General features: G+C 37.2%; 1 protein-coding gene across 2 annotated transcripts in view; it reads right to left on the bottom strand.

Moving 5' to 3' along the window:
- Positions 1 to 17,621, bottom strand: part of PINX1 (PIN2 (TERF1) interacting telomerase inhibitor 1) — a 98,070-nt gene extending 80,449 nt beyond the window's left edge. Inside the window, exons 1-4 of one of the 2 annotated variants that reach the window (XM_031950905.1) lie at positions 17,413 to 17,621; positions 10,053 to 10,162; positions 6,659 to 6,751; positions 4,754 to 4,832 (exon numbers count right to left, since the gene is read on the bottom strand). In XM_031950905.1, the coding sequence (XP_031806765.1) occupies positions 4,754 to 4,832; positions 6,659 to 6,751; positions 10,053 to 10,162; positions 17,413 to 17,431 (301 nt within the window). In that variant the 5' untranslated portion in view covers positions 17,432 to 17,621. Of the gene's footprint in view, positions 1 to 4,753; positions 4,833 to 6,658; positions 6,752 to 10,052; positions 10,163 to 16,882; positions 17,231 to 17,412 lie in introns of those variants that run through there. The other variant, XM_031950906.1, reaches the window with a different exon arrangement.
- Positions 17,622 to 18,913: the final 1,292 nt, after the last annotated feature.

The following is an 18,913-nucleotide window of genomic DNA, read 5'->3' as shown; positions in this document are numbered from 1 at the left end:
ATACAAGACTGGATAACCTACGTGAATTTGTGTGAATAACTTAGAAAATTATCTTATTCAGCAGAGTATCATTCTTAGTAATATCATCCAAGAGGCTAGTTCTCAATAAGCAAAAGGAATTTCTTAAGCCAACAAATGACTTATCTTTATAACATGATTACAAATAATACTGAGATAACTCTCCAAGTAGATCTAACTATAACAAACAGACAAATTCCAATACACAAAGCTACATCTACCCCCAAATGGAAGCTCTTCCTGAAAATGCAAAGACAGCAGCACTTGTTCCCTCCTGCTTGTAGCTTCACTTTCATACAAAGCGTTGTAATAAATCTTCCTGTGGCTAGATTTAGTGCTATACTTGTACCCAATAATTACAAGCACATCCCAGCCTAACTCTTGGTGCCATCCAATGAAGCCCTTTTCCTTTAAAAACAAAACAAAATAAAACTGCTCATCAAAGCATATAAAGTGTGAGACCCTAGACAGGCTCAAGGAAACCTAGATTGCAGTCCCAGGTCCTGTCACTTAAAAAATACACTCCTTAGGCAAACATTTTACTCTTTGTGGACTGAAATCTCATCTATAAACTCTGGATATTTCTGCCTACCATACACCCTACAAAATTATGGGAGAAAAAAAATGAAAGCATGGTTAAAAAAAAAAAAAAATACTCTGAAACTGGTAAAAACCAATGCAAATCAAAAGAAGAAACCCAGAATGTGTTTACCTGGATTTAGAAGACTAAGAATGCTGACCTGGATCAGCCATTTAGTACCTGTATAATTAGCACTTCACCTCTTTCTATCTTACTTGTTGATTAGATCAGTGGACGTGCATGAGAATCTCTGTAATCCACATACTGACTCAGAAAACTACATATGAACATTATTTATGGTCTATTGTATTTTCATTTATTTTGTTTCACTGTATTATTTATTTATTTTGTTAAAGGCTTCCCAATTCTAGCAGTACCAGGAGTACTGCAGCAGTATTTCTAGACTAAATGACCTCCGCACCCTTTTCTAGTCTGAATTTCTATGAATTTATGTTGTGACAAAAAATGGCATCAATAAAATCAAAACCAGGACACCTAATTTATCAATTCAGAAAAATTTAAGGGCAGTATCTTAACTGGGTTTTTCAAATCACTAAATTGAAGTTATATATATGTATATGTATGTGTATATATACATATATATATATATGTATGTATACATACACACACACACACACACACACACACACACACGAATGGGAGGCAATATCCCTGTTCCTGTGATCAAACTCCATATTATTCACTTTATGTCCAAGTTTTAGAAGGAAAACTTATTAACTTCTTGTATTAATCAGCATAATAATGATATAATTGGAAGTTCATGAAGAGCTTAGGTTCTCCCTACTTTGCATTAAAATAGTACAAAATTCAGTAATTTAAAAAAATTTTTAAAAAATGTCATTGATGATATATTGTGCAAAGATGAAGTAAAAGGTTTCCTTATTGATTGCCGAGTTTTATCAAATGCTCCTGTTTAGAAATAATGTACTGATTGGGAATTCCCAAGTTGTTTCAAATAGAACAAATTCTTGCACTGGCTATGTCCAAAAAAAAATTTCAAGATGCTTCTCATTGGAGTATTAAAGCTGTTTTCTACTTTAAACGTATCCTTCATTTATGTTACTATTCTTCTATCTGATTTTCAAATAAACTGATGGCAATGATAGTTAATCACTCTATAGAGTTTCTGTGAGAGTACAGCCAGTGCCAAGAAAAGCAAGTCTGAAGAGATTTTTTTCTTTACAAGTTACTATATACATATATATATTAATAAAATAAGACAATATATGTAACTAAACTTTAAGTATATTGTATGTTTAACATTTAATATGGCACTTGTCATTACCTAGTAGAAAAGTATTTTATATTGTCATTAGCTATTCATTTTTGACTAAATGACTAAAAATAAAAACTAATTTCTATTTCTTACCAAGAAAGCTTGTAAAATTCTGCCATTTTCCACTACAAATATGAGTGAACATTTTTACTTTATTCTTATTTTAAATCAAAAAACAATAACACAGAAACAGATGTAAAACTCTAAAAGCTGAGTCAAATATTGTAGAATCTTCATTCAAGTAAAGTCCAACACAGAAATTAAATTTATAGGACTGTCACATTATCTAAATACCTTCCAAGTTATAACTAATTTAATTTAAAATCTATAAATAAATTTAATATGAAATCTTGCAGGTAACTGTAAAACATGATTGAATTGTTGTTGTTCAGCCTAGAGTGATTTGCCATTTCATTTTCTAGCTCATTCTACAGATGAGGAAACTGAGGCAAACAGGAAGAAGTGACACAGCCAGTAAGTCTTTGAAGGCGTATTGTATTTGAACTCAGGTCTTTCTTATATCGGGCCTATGGTCTATCCACTGTACCTATCTCCTAATCCAGCCCTTTGGCTGTATTTTTAAAACTCTTGCTTAATTACTTTTAAAAAACTTATGAATAAAATTTTATACTAAACATTATATAACGTAAATTTTAATGTGTAGCTTTGGGGAAAAATGAACACTACTCAGTGTAAACACTTAATGCATATATCTAAAAAAATTATGAATAGTAATAATAAATTACCTCAAGTGTTCGTAACACATTTTTGTTGTTGAAAGGGGTATGCAGAAAAAAAATATTGAGAACCACTGCTCTATATCATATTTTGAAACATAATGGATTTATATAATTCAAAATGATTTTGTTTTTTGCTGTGTGAATTACTGGTCTAATTATATCTGAGTGACTTTAGCTTTCATTGGGACTACACAACATTCTGCAGCTTAAGGCAATCATTATTTACAATATTATTTACAAACAGGAGCTTTTGAAAAAGCTCAGCAATCAATAAGGAATCCTTCTACTTCATCATCAGGACAATCTATCATCAATGACACTTTTAAAAATTACTGAATTTTGTGCTATTTTAAGGCAAAGGAGAGAGAGCCTAAGTTCTTCATGAGTATCTGTCATGCAGTTTTCCTTTCTGTTGTGGTTACACTTACTCTCCAAATAGTTCCACCAGAAACATTTCCCAAATTCCCTCCATCAAAATTCGACATTTTTAATATTTTAAAAATAAAGAACATATGAAGAAATATTACCTGCATCCAAAGAAAACTGATAAAGGGAAGAATGTATAGAATAATTTTACATATATATGTGTGTATTTATATCTAATGGTAGTCCTCTTTGGAACTAAAGGAGGGGGAAGAAATTTACATTATAACTGCTGAGTATGTAAAGGGAATAGCAAGTTGTACATAGTAGATTTGCAGTTCATGTGCAATCACTTTTTTTATTTTACTATATTATGGAAATGATTGTTTTGTTCTTTGAATTAAAAGTAAAATATTAAAAAAAAAATAAATGTAAAACCAGGAAAAAAAAAAAACCCTCAACAAAACACAAATGATTCAAAGACTCTATAGATGATAGAGCAAGATGGCATACTTTCTTCTTACTGCATTTTAGACTAGTTCTTCACTAATCAATTAACAAGAGAATCAACATAAGCTTTCAATCATCTCTAACTCTTATAGTTCTTGGAGCTAGAAAAATGTCTAGAAAATGAAGCCATTAAAATAAAATTCTACTAAATTACAACAATTTGACACCTAATGGAGAACTAATTTTCAGCTGATATTACCAACCATTCAGTCAACAAGTACTATATTCATTAAGCATCTTCTACATATGTGGCAATTTGCTAGTTATTAGGGATACAAATATAAAAAGCAAAACCATTACTAGTCTCAAGGGCATGAATTGTGGTTGCAAAAAAGTTTTGTTTTTGTCACTTATTTCAGTAAGACAACCTGGTCATAACAAAGAAAAACTATTAAACCAAAGCAACTCACAGTATCCTCTGGCAGTTTATGTAACATTTTCACCCATAATCTCCCACCTCTCTACTTGATGTTTAATAATCTTTAACATATTTCTATAAAATTTTTCTTAGCCATAAGTTTATAATGCCAGTTTTTATTTTATGTTTTGTGGCTTGTTTGCATTTAAAAAAAAATAACTTTTTGTTCATGCTCCTGTTTTCAGGAGAAAAAACATTTTTTGTTCATCTTCTCCCTCCCTAACAATAATTCTACTTTTTGTGAACCTGTCTGCAACACTAAGCTTGCTTGTCTCCATTATTATGGTTCTGGAAAATTCTTTTTAAAAGTGTTTAAACAAAAGCTAATTCTCAGGATAGAAGAACTAAAATATTTTTTATTTTCCCCAGGGTTTCTTTTTTTTTTTCTTTTCTCCCCACAGTTCTTTTTTTCACAGATTTTTAAAATATATTTTTAGTAATTTCAATATATTTCTCAATTTTGAATAAAATAATTTTATCATTTTAAAAAAATTTTGAGTTCCAAATTATTTCCCTTCTATCCCTCTCCCACTCCTTAAGAAAGCAAGTAATATGACCCAAATTACTCATATAAAGTCATGCAAAACATTTCCATAATAACCATACTGCAAAAGAAAACACACATAACAAATAAAACCAAGAAAAATAAAGTAAAAAAATATGCTTCAATCTATACTATAGTTCAAGGAACTAAAATATTTCCAAGACAACTATCATTGGAATTAACTTGTAATAATAACAAATACAAATATTACAAATGCCAATAGAATTAAAATAGAATCTCTCTTACAAGTTTAGTGTCTAGAGCCAGAGACTAGACTCCATACCTTTTTCTTCTTGTCCATGACAACTATTCAGTTCAGCAAGAAGTTGATTAAATTCCTCTTGGGGAGCCAGCCAGTTGTCCTATAAACATAAAAAATATATATAAGGAATGGTCCTGCTCAACAGGCATCTTATTGTACTATCAATGGAAAGCAAAAGTAAATATTAATGATGATGATGATGATAAAAGCTGATATATAGTGCTTGATTGTGCATATTTACAAATATTATTTGATCTGATCTTCATAAGAAGCCTTATGCAATAATTATCCTCATTTTCTTGTTTGTGGTCACAAACATTCAGAATCTTTACCTCAGTTAATTTTTCTGGAGAGAGGAGTGTCTATTCTTATAAACAGAAACTTGTTCTGGATGACTCAAGACTTCAGCTACAATAAACTCCACTTCAAGTATTTTTACTCTGATACAATCACATTATTATATCCGATATAAATAACCAGTGTAAGGAATTTATCTCTAAAAAATTTCATATATGTCATTAAAACCCCAAAATTAATTTAAACTTGGGTTTAAATCTCTATCCACCTACCAGGTGAGGGGTCCCTTGGGCAAGCAACCTTATCTCTTTCTGAGCCTTATTTTCTTTATATGTAAAATGAAATGATTTAATTAGATGATCTCTAAAGGCCCTTTCTGCTCTATTTTTATGATCCTATTATGATATTCAGCTACCTCCCCAAAAACAACAAGGATAACAATGAAGATCATCGTGTTTTCTAGCAGTTAACTAGTTTACAATTTTTATCTTTTAACTCTAAGATCGCCTTGCCAAAAACTTCTTCAGAAGTTCCCCAAGTGTTTTCAAAAATGTTCAAAAAAGTAATGTATCTGTCAATTGGCCAGATTCCCAGGAACAGCACCAGTTGGGGTAAGAACAATAGGAAGTCATGCTGACTTCACAGTGTTTTGACAATGAAAAAGGCTAATTCTTCAATACCCTGAGCTGAAGGGCAGAAACATGGGAAAGAATAACAGTAACAGAATAATTTACTACTAATAATTATTAAGAGACAACTTTTACATAAGGCTTTAAGATTTGCAAAGTGCTGCACATGCATCATCTCAATTAATATTCACAACAACCTTTGCCAAGTAGATACTAAAAGATATGACTATCATCCTTGCTTGACAGATGAAGAAAATGAGCTTCCTAGATGTGAGTGACTTGCCCATGGTCACATAACTTGTTTTACAGAAATAAGATCTGAATCCAGTCCTGAGTTCAACCCTTCCTACCTAATAAGCCCCATACTCTATCCTCCATGCCAATAATTCCAATACTCTATCCTCTATGCCCCAAGAATTCACCTCTTGAAATGAATTTTTTTTCCTCTAGAAAAAAAGATCCAATTTTATTTTACTTAATAATATTCTTATTTAAATTTCAATACTGTTGTTGTTGTTCAGTTGTTTCAATCATATTCAACTCTCTGTGACCCCATTTTGAGGTTTTTCTTAGCAAATAAACTGAAGCAGCTTGTCATATTTTTCTCCAGCTCATCTAACAGATGAGGAGCTGAGGCAAATAGGCTTAAGTGACTTGCTTAGGGTGACATGATTAATAACTGTCTGAGGTTGGATTTGAATTCATAGAGATGAACCTTCCTGATCCCAAGCCCAGTACACTCCATCTACTGAGCCACCTAGCTATCCTTATATCAAATTTAATTTAATATTAAAGTTAGTTCCATTGCTTAGGTCTGTATCAAACAGGATTAAAGGTCAGTAGAGAAAGAATATCAAAATGTTTCAGATGATGAAGAACCTACGATTCAGAATTAATTGCAGTTAATGCACAAACTGGATAGAAAACAATACTGTGAACCTGAATTGTCTAGCAATCTAATGAAAGGCTTTACATTGGCCATCCAAGGAATACTGCTCACCTCGTGATTGGCTGAGGCTCCAAGGCCAAGCTGGTTGTTTTTAACTTGAACTTTAATATGTTCTGTGGCTCCTTGCTCCTGAGCCCCTAGTCCCTATACAGAAAGAAAACAAAAATAAAGGATTAACACCATGTACACCCATCAATTATTCACAACTAAAGATGTCTGAAAGTCTGACAACTCACTTATAGGACAACTATTCAGTCTCAGAACACCCTTTATAAACTTACAAAATTATGCAGAAAGAAAGAAAGAAAGAAAGAAAGAAAGAAAGAAAGAAAGAAAGAAAGAAAGAAAGAAAGAAAGAAAGAAAGAAAGAAAGAAAGAAAGAAAAAAGAAAACAACAAAGGAGATCCATGATTTCAATGGTAAAGCAAACTCCTGTAAGAAACCCCCATCTTCCAATAAGGATCAGTAACTTCTAGGCAACCAAGAGTCCTAGAATTGCCCAGAACTCTGAATAGGTAAGTGCTTTGCCAAGAGTCAGTAGGGAGGCAGAATTTGACTCATCCTGACCAAGACAACTCTCTCCTCAGGACAGCCTTGTCATATAATGAGAACAATAATGGTAAATAAGAGCAGCTGATATGTACATAGCACTTTAAAGTCTGTAAAGACTTTATGTATGTCATCTTCTTTAAGTCTTACACCAATTCTGTGACGTAGGTCCCATAGGTATTATCTCTGTTTTACAGACAAGGAATGGAAACTCAAAGATTATGGTCACAAAGCTGGTAAATGTTCAAGGCACAATTTTAACTCTTTCTGACTCCCAAGTCCAGCACTCTGTCCACTAACCATGCTGTGTTTCACAGGAAAATAACCCTTTCTAATGTCCTAAAACAAATAATGCCATATACTTATTTAGATACATTTTCTGGGAAGACCTGCCAAAAAAAGAGGAATGAAACCAGGTATATCATTAAAAGTACAACTATCCATTCGGTAAAATTAATTTAAATTCAGGTATATAATTAAGAACACCACTACATTTTGGGAATATTTAACATCATCCCATATGCACAGATTTAACTGAGTTTATGATAAATAAGTTACAACTCCCAGACATTTCATCTGTTTTCATTCAAGGAATGCAATGAAGCATTCCTTGCTTCACTGAGCCAAGCAAAAGATTTTTTAAAGTTAAATTTTATTTTTCTTTTTTAAAAAATCATACCTTTTTATTTTCAAAATATATGCAAAGAGTTTTCAACATTCACCCTTACAAAACTTTGTTCCAAATTTTTTTCTTCCTCCCTTACCCCACTTTTCCCCTAGATAGCAAATAATCCAATATATATGCTAAATATATGCAATTCTTCTACACATATTTCCATATTTACCATGCTGCACAAGAAAAATGAGATCAAAAAGGAAAAAAGTGAGAAAGAAAACAAAAAGCAAGCAAACAAGCAAACAACAACAAAAAGGTGAAAATACTACATTGTAATCCATATTCAGTCCCCATAATCCTCTCTCTGTGGATTCTCCATTACAAGTCTATTGGAATTGGCCTGAATTATCTCATTGTTAGAAAGAGTCAAGTCTATTAGAATTTATCATTGCACAATCCTCTTGTTGCTATGTACATAAATTTTATTTTTTTTTTTGTCAGCAAAACCACTATTTTTACCTCATATCCTTGCCTCAGTGAGAAAAGAAAAATAAAGCCTGTTACAAATGTAAATAGCTAAGTAAAACAAAATTCCACATTGGCCAGGTTCTTCCTAACTATGCACACATGGTGCATATGTGCATCTACAGGTGTAGATATTATATTACATATGACATATATGATATAATAAATAATAATATACATATTATATGCACATATGTCCACATCTTTCATTTTGCACTGAGTCTTTTGCCTCTCAAGAGTTGAGTAGTCTCTTTCATTAGTACTTTTCTGGAACAGCTGATTAGCCATGACTGATCATTATGCTGCTCAGAGTTCCTAAGTTTTTAAATGTCTTGACAATATTGCTGTCATTATATAAATTAATCTCATCCTAATAGCTTCATCCTGCATCAGTTCATACAAGTCTTCCCAGTATCCCAGAGCCCAACAATAGTTAGATCACATTTGTCTTCCTTCCCGCCACCCAGTGTATCCCTCTTTTTTTTCCCTTTCTCTTCTTCTTTTAAGATTATCAAAACAGAACTGTTCCCAGGTTTTCTGTCTAACTAGACTTCCTCTATTACTGTTGATAATAATAATGGTTCAGAGGGGACATGTATTATCCCCCCAGAGTAGAATATAAGCAGTTTATGGTTGTTTATTCCCTTTTTAAACTAATGTTTGCTCTTCAAAGTTTCTATATAGCCCTAGTCTTTCCATCAGGAATACTTCAAAGTACTTTATTTCATTAAAGATCCATTTTTCTCCCAAAGGATTACAGATTATATTCAGCTTTGCTAAGTAAATTATTGTTGGAGGTGAGTGGGTGAGTGAGTGAGTGAGTGTGTGTTTGCTTTCTGGAATATCATATTCCAAACTCTCTCTTCTTTAGAGTGGATACTACTTAATTGTGTGTGACTGGTTGCTTGCACTAGATTGTCTTTGACCTGAAATCTCTAGATTTTGTCTATATTAATATGTTTCTGGGAGTTCTTTTTTCCTCAGGATTCTCAGGAGCTAGTTATAAGTGATTTGTCCAAAACAAGTTCTTAATCTATGATTAAGAACATAAATATATCCCTATTTAAAAGTAAAAAATATTCTTCCATTCAGTAAACATATACTAAAAGCTTATGTTCAAGACACTGTGGTAGTCATTAAGGATGGAGACACAAAGACAAAAATGAAATAGGCCCTACCTTTAAAGAACTTACATTTTACTGGAAGGACAAATTATTCATATGGATAAGAAATTACAAGGTTTGGCAAGGGAGACCTAAGATTAAGATAAGAAAGGGCCTTGTGTAAGAGATAGCTCCTAAATTAAATTTTGGAAGTTAGGGATTACAAGAGGTGAAGGTGAGTAGACAGAGTGCTCAAATCAAGAAAAAGGTATGGAAAGTCTACACAAAGATATGGAAAGAAGAGCTAAGATGTCATGTTCAAGAGAACAATTTGATTAGAATGCAGAATACATGGGGTCAGGGAAATGAAGGTAGGGTGTGGAGAGGGAATGGGGAGGAGGAATAATGTGAAACAATTCGGAAAATAGAGACTGGAAATAAATTGTGAAAGGCTTGACATGCCAAGCTAAAGAATTTGTATTATTATTATTATTATTTTTAAATAACATGCCATTCAAAATTCTTGAGTAGGGGGATGATGTAATCAGATCAATGTTTTAGAAATATCAATTTGGCAACTACATGAAGAATTCTGGAAGCATGTAAAAGCACATTTTCATAGGTGAAGCCTCCCCATACCCCTTTTAAATACCTTTCCCTTAGACCATCCCATTTTCTCCAGCATTTTTTGGCCAAACTTGGACTCATCATTACTCCATGCAGTGTTTCTTGGATCTAGAGACCATTTCTGCTTCCGCCGGGCTATAAACAAAATTGAAAAGCAACTTAATCTCTAAAAAAAAGAAATGCTAAATGAGATATGTAAATACATTCAGTTTTAAAGTTTTAAAATACAAATCTCTCTGACAGAGCGGATGTCAACTCTACTAAATTGTCAAAAGAACTGGATTTTAATCCCAATTGCACAAAAAAAATCACAAACAAATTTCCAGCAAACTGAGATGACGTACTTGCATTGGAACTTTCTGGTTCTCAGTACTTATGGTTCAACAGCTACTGTTAGGTATAAGTTTAGGTACAAGTAAAATTTTTGGGGAGAGGGGAAATTAATCACTAGGTAAACATAGGTCAAAAGTCTAAATTCTTTAAAAAATAAAGAGGTAATCAAATTACAATATCATAGACTTAGAACTAAAAGAAGCCTTAGAAATCATCCAGTTCAACCTTCTCTCTCATATATGTCAATTTTCAGTGTTAAAGTTTGCACTGGTTTCATTTTTTTGTTTTAGAATTGGTTTCAGGGACACCATTATGGCTGGACAATAGTTCCTGTAAAAAAGATAGAGCTAAAAATTAAATAAGAATCAACAGAATGACAAGGGATTCAAACCCCTAATATGCTACCCCTACGATACACTGGGAGAGGCGATGTTAAAATAAAAGTAAAGACACTCCCAGGTCTGCTATGGTAAGACTCTTATCTGGAATACTCTATTCAGTTCTGAGTACCATACTTCACTACACGTCCTGGACAACGTTCAGAAACAGATTTTTAAAAAGATAAATGAAAGGGCTGGAGAAGATTCTGCACAAGGACCATTTGAAGATATTGAAGATGTTTACTTTAGAAACAAGAAGGCTTACCAAGGACACAACAGCTCTCAATATTTGAAGGGTTGAAATATAGAAGGATGAGATTTGTTATATTTTGGTCCTAGAAAGCAAAGTTAGGATTTCTGGATAAAAGTTAGAAAGGTAGACTGATGTTTAATGGAAATCTTCCTAACAATCAGAGCTCACTAAAAGTAAAATTGGAGTGTCTCAAGAAACAATTCCTCATATGGAGATCATCAAGAGGGATTAGATGACTACTTGCTGGCAAGGTGGTGGAAGAAATTCTTAGTCATCCAAGTTTTCCCCAGATCACTGGAGGTTCACCATTTTAAGCATCAAACTGTCTTGGATTGAAAATTTTTTGAAAATGTATTATATATTTCACTTCTTTACTAGAAAAAAATAAACATGATTTTGGCTTTTCTTGAAGGTTGTATGTCATCATTTTGAGCATAAATTATTATACGGTTCTATTTTATAATGATGCAGTTGAGAGGGAGAGAATCAATAAGGTGCAAAAAAGTTTTTGCTTCCATACTAGGGGGCAGTGCTCAAGGAATTCCTCCCTTTATGCTTTATTAGTTGCCTCTTCCCTTGATATCAGATGTGGCTTCCTACTACTGTCAGTATCTCTTCCTTCCTAACCTAATTTGGTTTTTCTAATCTGTCATAAGCCTGAAAATCAAATAACGAAACTTGTTAAAACCAGGTGTAAAATAAAAGCAGGATATGTATAAGAGGTGAATTGCTCCTCTATGAATGAAAAGATAAGTTTTCACTGCATGAACTTTTAAAACATCAATTACAGCCCTTTAAGGACCTTTTTTTTTTTTTTTGGGGGGGGGGGGTAGGGGGCATCCTTTCCATTTTCCATGATTTGAATAAGAAAGATTGTCAAACATCTATTCCAGATGGATGAGATGCACCACAGTTACCAAAAATGGGACTAAAAAGGTTGGTTTTGCTAATTACAAGGCTCCAAATTTTACCAAAGTTTAGAACCATTTTTTAAAAACTCTTTAACAATGATACTATAAAGTAAAAGTAATATGCAGGAGGTAAACATAGTGGGACTGAATTGGGGAGTGTCAGGATTCCTGACCATTATTTCTAACTTCATAGTAGCTGGGTGATGCTAGAAATAGCTGTCGCTGTCTATGTTTCAGTTTCCTCCTGTATAAAGCAATATTAATGATGGCACATAAGATGTCTCAATCCCCAAACAAATAGAATATGAGAAGAACAGCTTGAAACCTAAGGGCAAATTACGGCAAACTGTAGCAACAATCTTGGACTTAAAAGTCAGAAAGATGGGGTTCAGATTCTTTCTCTGAAACGAGCTGTGTAACTATGAACAGATCTCTGGGCCTTGGTTTACAAATCTATAAAATGAAGATGTTAATAATACCTGTGATAACTGACATATGGCGGTGAAAACAAGAAATCATGGGTAAAGCCTTTCACAAATGTATAAATATTGAGAGTAACCGTAATTATATAATATATGCTACCAAATACTATTGTGCAAAATCTCTCCATTTAGTTCATTTGGCAGGAAGTCCAATGCTCTAGCTAAGTAAGCATGTAGTAAAATAGGACAAAAATACTTCCACAAAAAGCTATCTGGCCTATACATAACCTCAAACCTGTCAAACAGATGGATGGTCTTCAACTTAAGTGGAAAATGCCAGTGACATCAAGTCAGGTATGATAAGAGAAAAAAGTCAAGAACTTCCTCTCTTTGCAGACTTAAAAGAAAAAAATGAAAGGATGAAGGCTTATTAACAGTTTAGATTTAATAGCAAAGGAATGAATTCTTCAAATTGTGTTTTTCCTTAAAAAGTTGTTCTACACATTTATCACATTAATATAGTCTCATTATATGTTAACTAGTTTCGGTTATTTCTTATTCTCTAAATTCAGAACTTAGAATCATTTCCTAAGTTTTCTACATCTACCTTTAATCCATCCCAGTATCATTCTGTAGATGGGACAAAATCTTTTGCAGCATCCATTTGTCTTTGTCCGTCCATGTTTTTTTCAAATAAAACTCAGTCATACAGATGCCATATACACATACATACATATATAACTATTACAATGCCTAACACATTGGCAACAGTCAAAAATTAGAACAGAATGTTCTTAAAAATTAAAAATTCAACTTGAAAACTAAAATGTGATATTTGCAGCTATTTTACAAATTCAGACTGGTAAATTCAGCATTATATTGCTCCATAGGAGCGCTTAATAAATGTTAGTTGATTGCATTTAAGTAGCATTGAGAGTATTCTTAATCATAATGAAGGCACCACAGCCACCTGGTGACAGTTTTCCTCAACTGCCACTTCCTACCTTTCCCAAATCTGAGTCCCACTGCTACTATCTCACTTTTTCTTCCCCCATTAGAATGGAAGCTCTCTGGGGGCAAGGTCCATTTTACCTTTTTTAAAAATCTAAATTCACAGTCCTAGCAGAGTGTTTGGCACACAATAAGCATTTAAACGTTTGCTGACTTAATTTTTTTTTTTAATGTTTTATGTTAAAGACACTTTATTGTATCCTATTTGACAGTACTGAAAGGATGAGTACCTGTCCAGGAAATTGCCCTTTCTAGCATCCCACTCTCTCACTGCTCTTCAGTCTCTGTCCAATGGCTGGTTCCCTGTTGTCTATAAACATGAAGGGCTAGCTGAGTCCTTTTCAAGGCTATTCATCCACTTCCAACAAACTCTCAATTGTTGCTACAAGAAGCTATGGTTTGTGAAGCAGGGACACCCCCGTAAAACTGTTTTAGCAGATGGGCTAAACCTAGATGGGAGTAATTGATAGACCTCAAACCCACAGTGGGTTAGGATATCCACCCTAAAAATGAATGTAAACTGTTTGCATTTTTGTTTTTCTTCCCGGGTTACTTCTACCTTCTGAATCCAATTGTCCCTGAGCAACAAGAGAACTGTTTGGTTCTGCACACATATATTGTATCTAAGATATACTGTAATCTCTTTAACATGTATAGGACTGCTTGCCATCTGGGGGAGGGGGTGGAGGGAGGGAGGGGAAAAAAATCGGAACAGAAGTGAGTGCAAGGGATAATGTTGTAATGAATTACCCTGGCATGGGTTCTGGCAATAAAAAGTTATTTAAAAAAAAAAAAAGGATATCCACCCTAAGCAATTAATACTTTTTCTGGCAGAATGGGTGGATGAGAACAATTTGTTCCAATGGCTATGAAAGTGGGCAATGTAGGCACTGTGGAACACTAAGACCTTGGCCAGGTAAGACAATGTCAAGGGCATCCATTGCCATCACCAGTCATCTTGATTTTGTCCTGCTACTGAACTTCAATGACTCAGGAAGAGAGAGGGAGGCTGATGACTGTGCACTTATGGCTCACTTAAATCTACTTCATGTTACCTTGTGATACCATTGGCCCTCTTCTACACGTTAACACCACTAAGGCAAGGCTAGGTAAGCCTTGGGGATATCCTGGGCTTAACTCATCTCTGACACATGCTGGCAGCACCCCCTCAGTGCTCCCAAGCAATTCTTTTTAAGACTTGCAGGTGGAAGTATCAATGAAATCACAGGTCCAATTTTTTTTTTAAAGTCAATTAAAGCTCACTAAATCCTTGAGGTTGTGCTAGGTACTAGGAACAACATGAGGGTATTAGATCCCATGTCACACTGTTGATTCATATTAAACTTGTAGCTATCCCCTGATGCATTAGGATAGGCAGCATTCAGAATGTCGCAGGAGTTAACAGTTCTGCTCTGTTACAATCAGGTGATGTAGAATACTGGGGATACCTTCTTTTCAAATGAGCAAATCCTGCCCTCAATGAGCTTTCATTTGACTGGGGGAATTCAACATGTACATGCTTTAAAATCAAGTAATGCCAGGTAATTTCAAGGGGAAGAGAGTGCTGACCACTGGAAGGGGAGAGCAGAAAAGGCATCAATCATGAGAAGTTGGCATTTGAGAAAACAATAAACTGGACATGACAAATATGCAATAAGGCTTTATCAGCTACATCTAATGTTTGTATGGTGCTTTACAGTTTACTTTAATCCATCACCTTGCAGACTAAGTGCTAGTCCCATTACCTCATTTTATAGAGCTTGCCCACATAGCACGCTCATGAACCCTTGTCTCATATGAAAGGTGTCCCTTCTCCTGTTGAAGACTAATGCATCTACATCCACAGGTTAATTCTTTCCATCTTACCTTCTCCAACTCTGACTTATCTCCACTCTTTCTGTCTAATGGCTGCTTCCCTATTGCTTATAAACACGTCCATGTCTTATTTATCCTCAAAAAAACTCACTCGATCCACATAGCCCCTCTACTTAACATTTCACATCTCTCCATTTTGTGGCTAAATTCTTGAAGAAGGTCATCTACAATAAGTGCCTCCACTCACTTCCTTTCCTCTCACTGGTCTTAATCTCTCTACAATTTGGCTTCAAACCTAATCCTTCAACCCAAACTGCTCTCCCCAAAGTGACTGATGTTTTAATTGCCAAATCTAATGACCCTTTCCCAGCCCTCACCTTTCTTGATTTCTTGTTAGTCTTTGCCCCTGTTGATCATCATTGTCTTCTCCTTGAAACTCTCTTCCCTCTAGGTTTTTATGACATAGCACTCTCCAGTTCTCCTTCTATTTGCTGCTTTTTGCTAGATTCTCAGAGAATTCTTGTCTACTAATCCTCTCCTTGTTCCATTTGTTGGGGGCCATGCTTTCTTTTCTATTTCACCTGATGATTTCACAAGATTCCATGAATTCAATTATTACTTCTATGCTGACGAGTCTAAAACCTACTTATTCAGCCCAAACCTCTTTGCTGACTCTAGAGTTGCGTCTCCAACTGCTCTTCCTGCATCTGGAACTAAATGTCTAACGGATATCTTAAACTCAACATTTCCAAAATGAAACTCATCATCTTTCCCTCCCTCCCCTGTTCCCAACACCCACCATTTCCTAAGCACTCAAGTTCACAACCTAGAAGTCGCCCTAAACTTAATGTCTCATCCCTTCACCCTATATCCAATTTGTTGCCAAGGCCTGTCGATGTCATCTTTATAATACCTTTCACCTATGCCCTCCGCGCCTGACACTGCCTCTCCTCCCATCTAAGTCCTTCCTCTTCACCTTGCAATATCCTACCGGTAGATCTTCTTGCCGCAGGTTTCTCCCCACTCCTGTCCACCTTCCACTTAGCTGGTAAAGGGGATCTTCCCAAAGTGGCTCATCACCTCCAGGATCAATATGAAACCCTTGTGTTTGGTGTTCAGAACCTGCCCCCTTATCACACCAGTCTCCACCTTTCCCCGTCACTCCCCCCCACACGCCACAAGGCAGTGACAGCGGCTTCTTGGCTGTTCCTTCCCATCTCTCAGCCCTGGACATTTTCACCGGCTGTCCTCTCATTTCCAACCCCCAGCTCCGCTCAAGCAGCAGCTGAACTCCCACTTTCTACGGGACACCTTTCGGATCCCCCGAATTCTAATGCCTTCCGACCCTTGAGCGTCTGCAATGTATCCCGTCTATAAAGTCTGTCTGTCGTATTCAACATATAGGACTGCTTGCCATCTGGGGGAGGGAGAGGGGAAAATCGGGACAGCAGCGAGTGCAAGGGATAACGGTGTGAAAAACGACGCAGGCACCGGGTCTGGCAATAAAGAGTTACTACAATAAAAAAACACAAAGTTTGTCTGCAATGCGCGCTTGCGGGTTGTCTCCTCCATCACCCTGCGAGCCGCTTGGGCTCAGGGACTGTTGTTATCTTCTGAATCTCGGGCCTTAGGACAAAGCTTTTTAAACTGGGAGCTGGGACCTCGCGCGCGCTCGCGAGACGGACTAGTTATCGGGAAATGTCTGATCCGTAGCCTGTTTTATGCCCTACCTAAGACTCTCTCTGGCCACGCGAGCAGCGCATGAGGCGCCAGACGCCCCAAGTGGGACTTAAAACTCGGATCCTCCACCCTCCGGCGCCGGTTTCCTCGGGCTACCCAAGCCCGACAGGGCCCTCCCGCAAGGCTGCCGGGGCATGCGCGCTGCCGTTATTCCCATTTCGCGGGGGAGGAGGGAGGCAGAGCGCCGGGACCAAGCTCTCGCGGCTGGAGGGGTGAGGCAGCGCCGAGAGCGGTCTCCCTGACTCGGGGTCCGGCGCTCCACCCACCAGGGAGTGGCCGCCCACGTCTGCCGCCAAAGTTGTCCTCCCGGAACAGGAGTGACAGAGGCCGCCGCGAGGCCCGGGCAGGCGGTGCGACCACGGAGGGGCAGGATGCCCAGGGGAGCCTTCCAAGGAAGGGAGCCTTCCAAGGAAGGGGGCCCCCGCGTGCCTGATAGCGGCACCTCTCGGCGACTGCGAGCCCGCGGCTGCGAGCCCGCGTCCGCTCAACCCCAGGGACGGCCCCGAGCACAGGAACTCACGTTCAGCCAGCATCGCCATTCTGGAGGCGCCGCCGCGCCGCAGGCAGCCCCGCGGGAGCACGGCCTTCCTCCCGCAGCCGGAGAGCTCCGACGGCCGGGAAGCGCACGAGGAATCCGAGGCAGCCGGCGGTGGCGGCGCGGCCCGATGACGCCACAGGGACGCGACAGCCTCCGCCGCAGGCTGCGGAGTGGCGAGGCCTGAGAGGAGGGGGCGTGTCCCAGAGGAGAGCGGATCCCGAGAGAGAGGAGGGCGGAGCCTGGAGGCAGGGGGAGGGGAGCGGGGAGGCTGGGAAAAGAGGAGGAGGAGAGAGGAGAGGGTAAGAAAAGGAGGAAGGAGGGAGAGGAGCAGGTTGCTTTGTCAGAGACTCTGAGGTGACATTTGACCCCCCCACCCCCAATTTAGCACATGGGGAAACTGAGGTTAAGCATTTGCAAAAGGTCATACAACAGTTAATAATACCAGCTAGTATTTATACAGCGCTTTTTAAGAGCTTTACAACTATCTCATTTTATGCTCACTGCAATCCAGTGGGGGAGGCGCTGATAATGCTCCTGTTTATCAGGTGAGGAAACTGAGGCAGACTGAAGTTAAGTGCCTGGACCAGAGTTATGCTGTTGAGGCAAAGCTTGGTCTATCTGGCTGCAAATCCAGGACCCTAATATAGATCCACAATGTACTAGGTCAGTGGTACTGATTGTGAGGGATTCAGAGACCCTTACCCAAAATGACTACTCAGAGATCACTCAGTAGAAAGGAGAAAAGTTGTTTGTTAAAAACCTCCGGAGGATGAGCCGTCCCATCACGAGATAAGAAAGAGAAAGCTCGCGGTAGCAGGGCTAAAGAAGTAGTAAGATACATAGCTTTTATACGAGAAATTACATCACAAGTAAGAGAGCATTGAGAAGGGGAGGGGGAGGCATCTAATTGGTTGTTGCTATTTGGGGAGATTGGAATGGAAGGTTTCTGTTTCCCTGAAATCTCCTGATTTCTAGGAAATAAAATCAGTCTTTCAGGCTTAATCAAGCAGACAGTGGTCCAGCTAATAGACTAAATATCGATAAATGTCAAATACCAATAAATGTCATCAGCTCAGGTTAAGTAAATATGTTTCTAGCCGGCCAAGGCTCAAGTAGATGTGAGCCTGTACATATTATACAGGTCACAGGGGAAACGCAGAAATAGTAAAATAAAATACAGAAAAAGAATTCATACATTCCTGTAAATTCTTCACCTTATCTCCCGCTGTTCCATACACTAATAATAGTTCTCTTTTATCAATTGAAGATTTTCAAAGTTCTTTAAGATCCCATTTGATAACGTACTTCACAGCGACAAAGTAGACACCATTTTTATTGCGCTCATTTTACAGATAAAGAAACTGAAATTTACTGGACTTGAGTGACTTGACACACAGCTGGGCAACGTCTGAGGTAGCGTTGGAACTCGGATCTTCCTGATTCTGAGGTTAGTGTTCTATCTGGTCCCAACTCTGTTGGAAAC

This window comes from Sarcophilus harrisii, chromosome 2 (genome assembly GCF_902635505.1).
Source record: "Sarcophilus harrisii chromosome 2, mSarHar1.11, whole genome shotgun sequence".
NCBI classification, from domain to species: domain Eukaryota; kingdom Metazoa; phylum Chordata; class Mammalia; order Dasyuromorphia; family Dasyuridae; genus Sarcophilus; species Sarcophilus harrisii.
The sequence above is the reverse complement of the archived record's forward strand: the minus strand, read 5'-3'. Positions and strand labels throughout refer to the sequence as shown.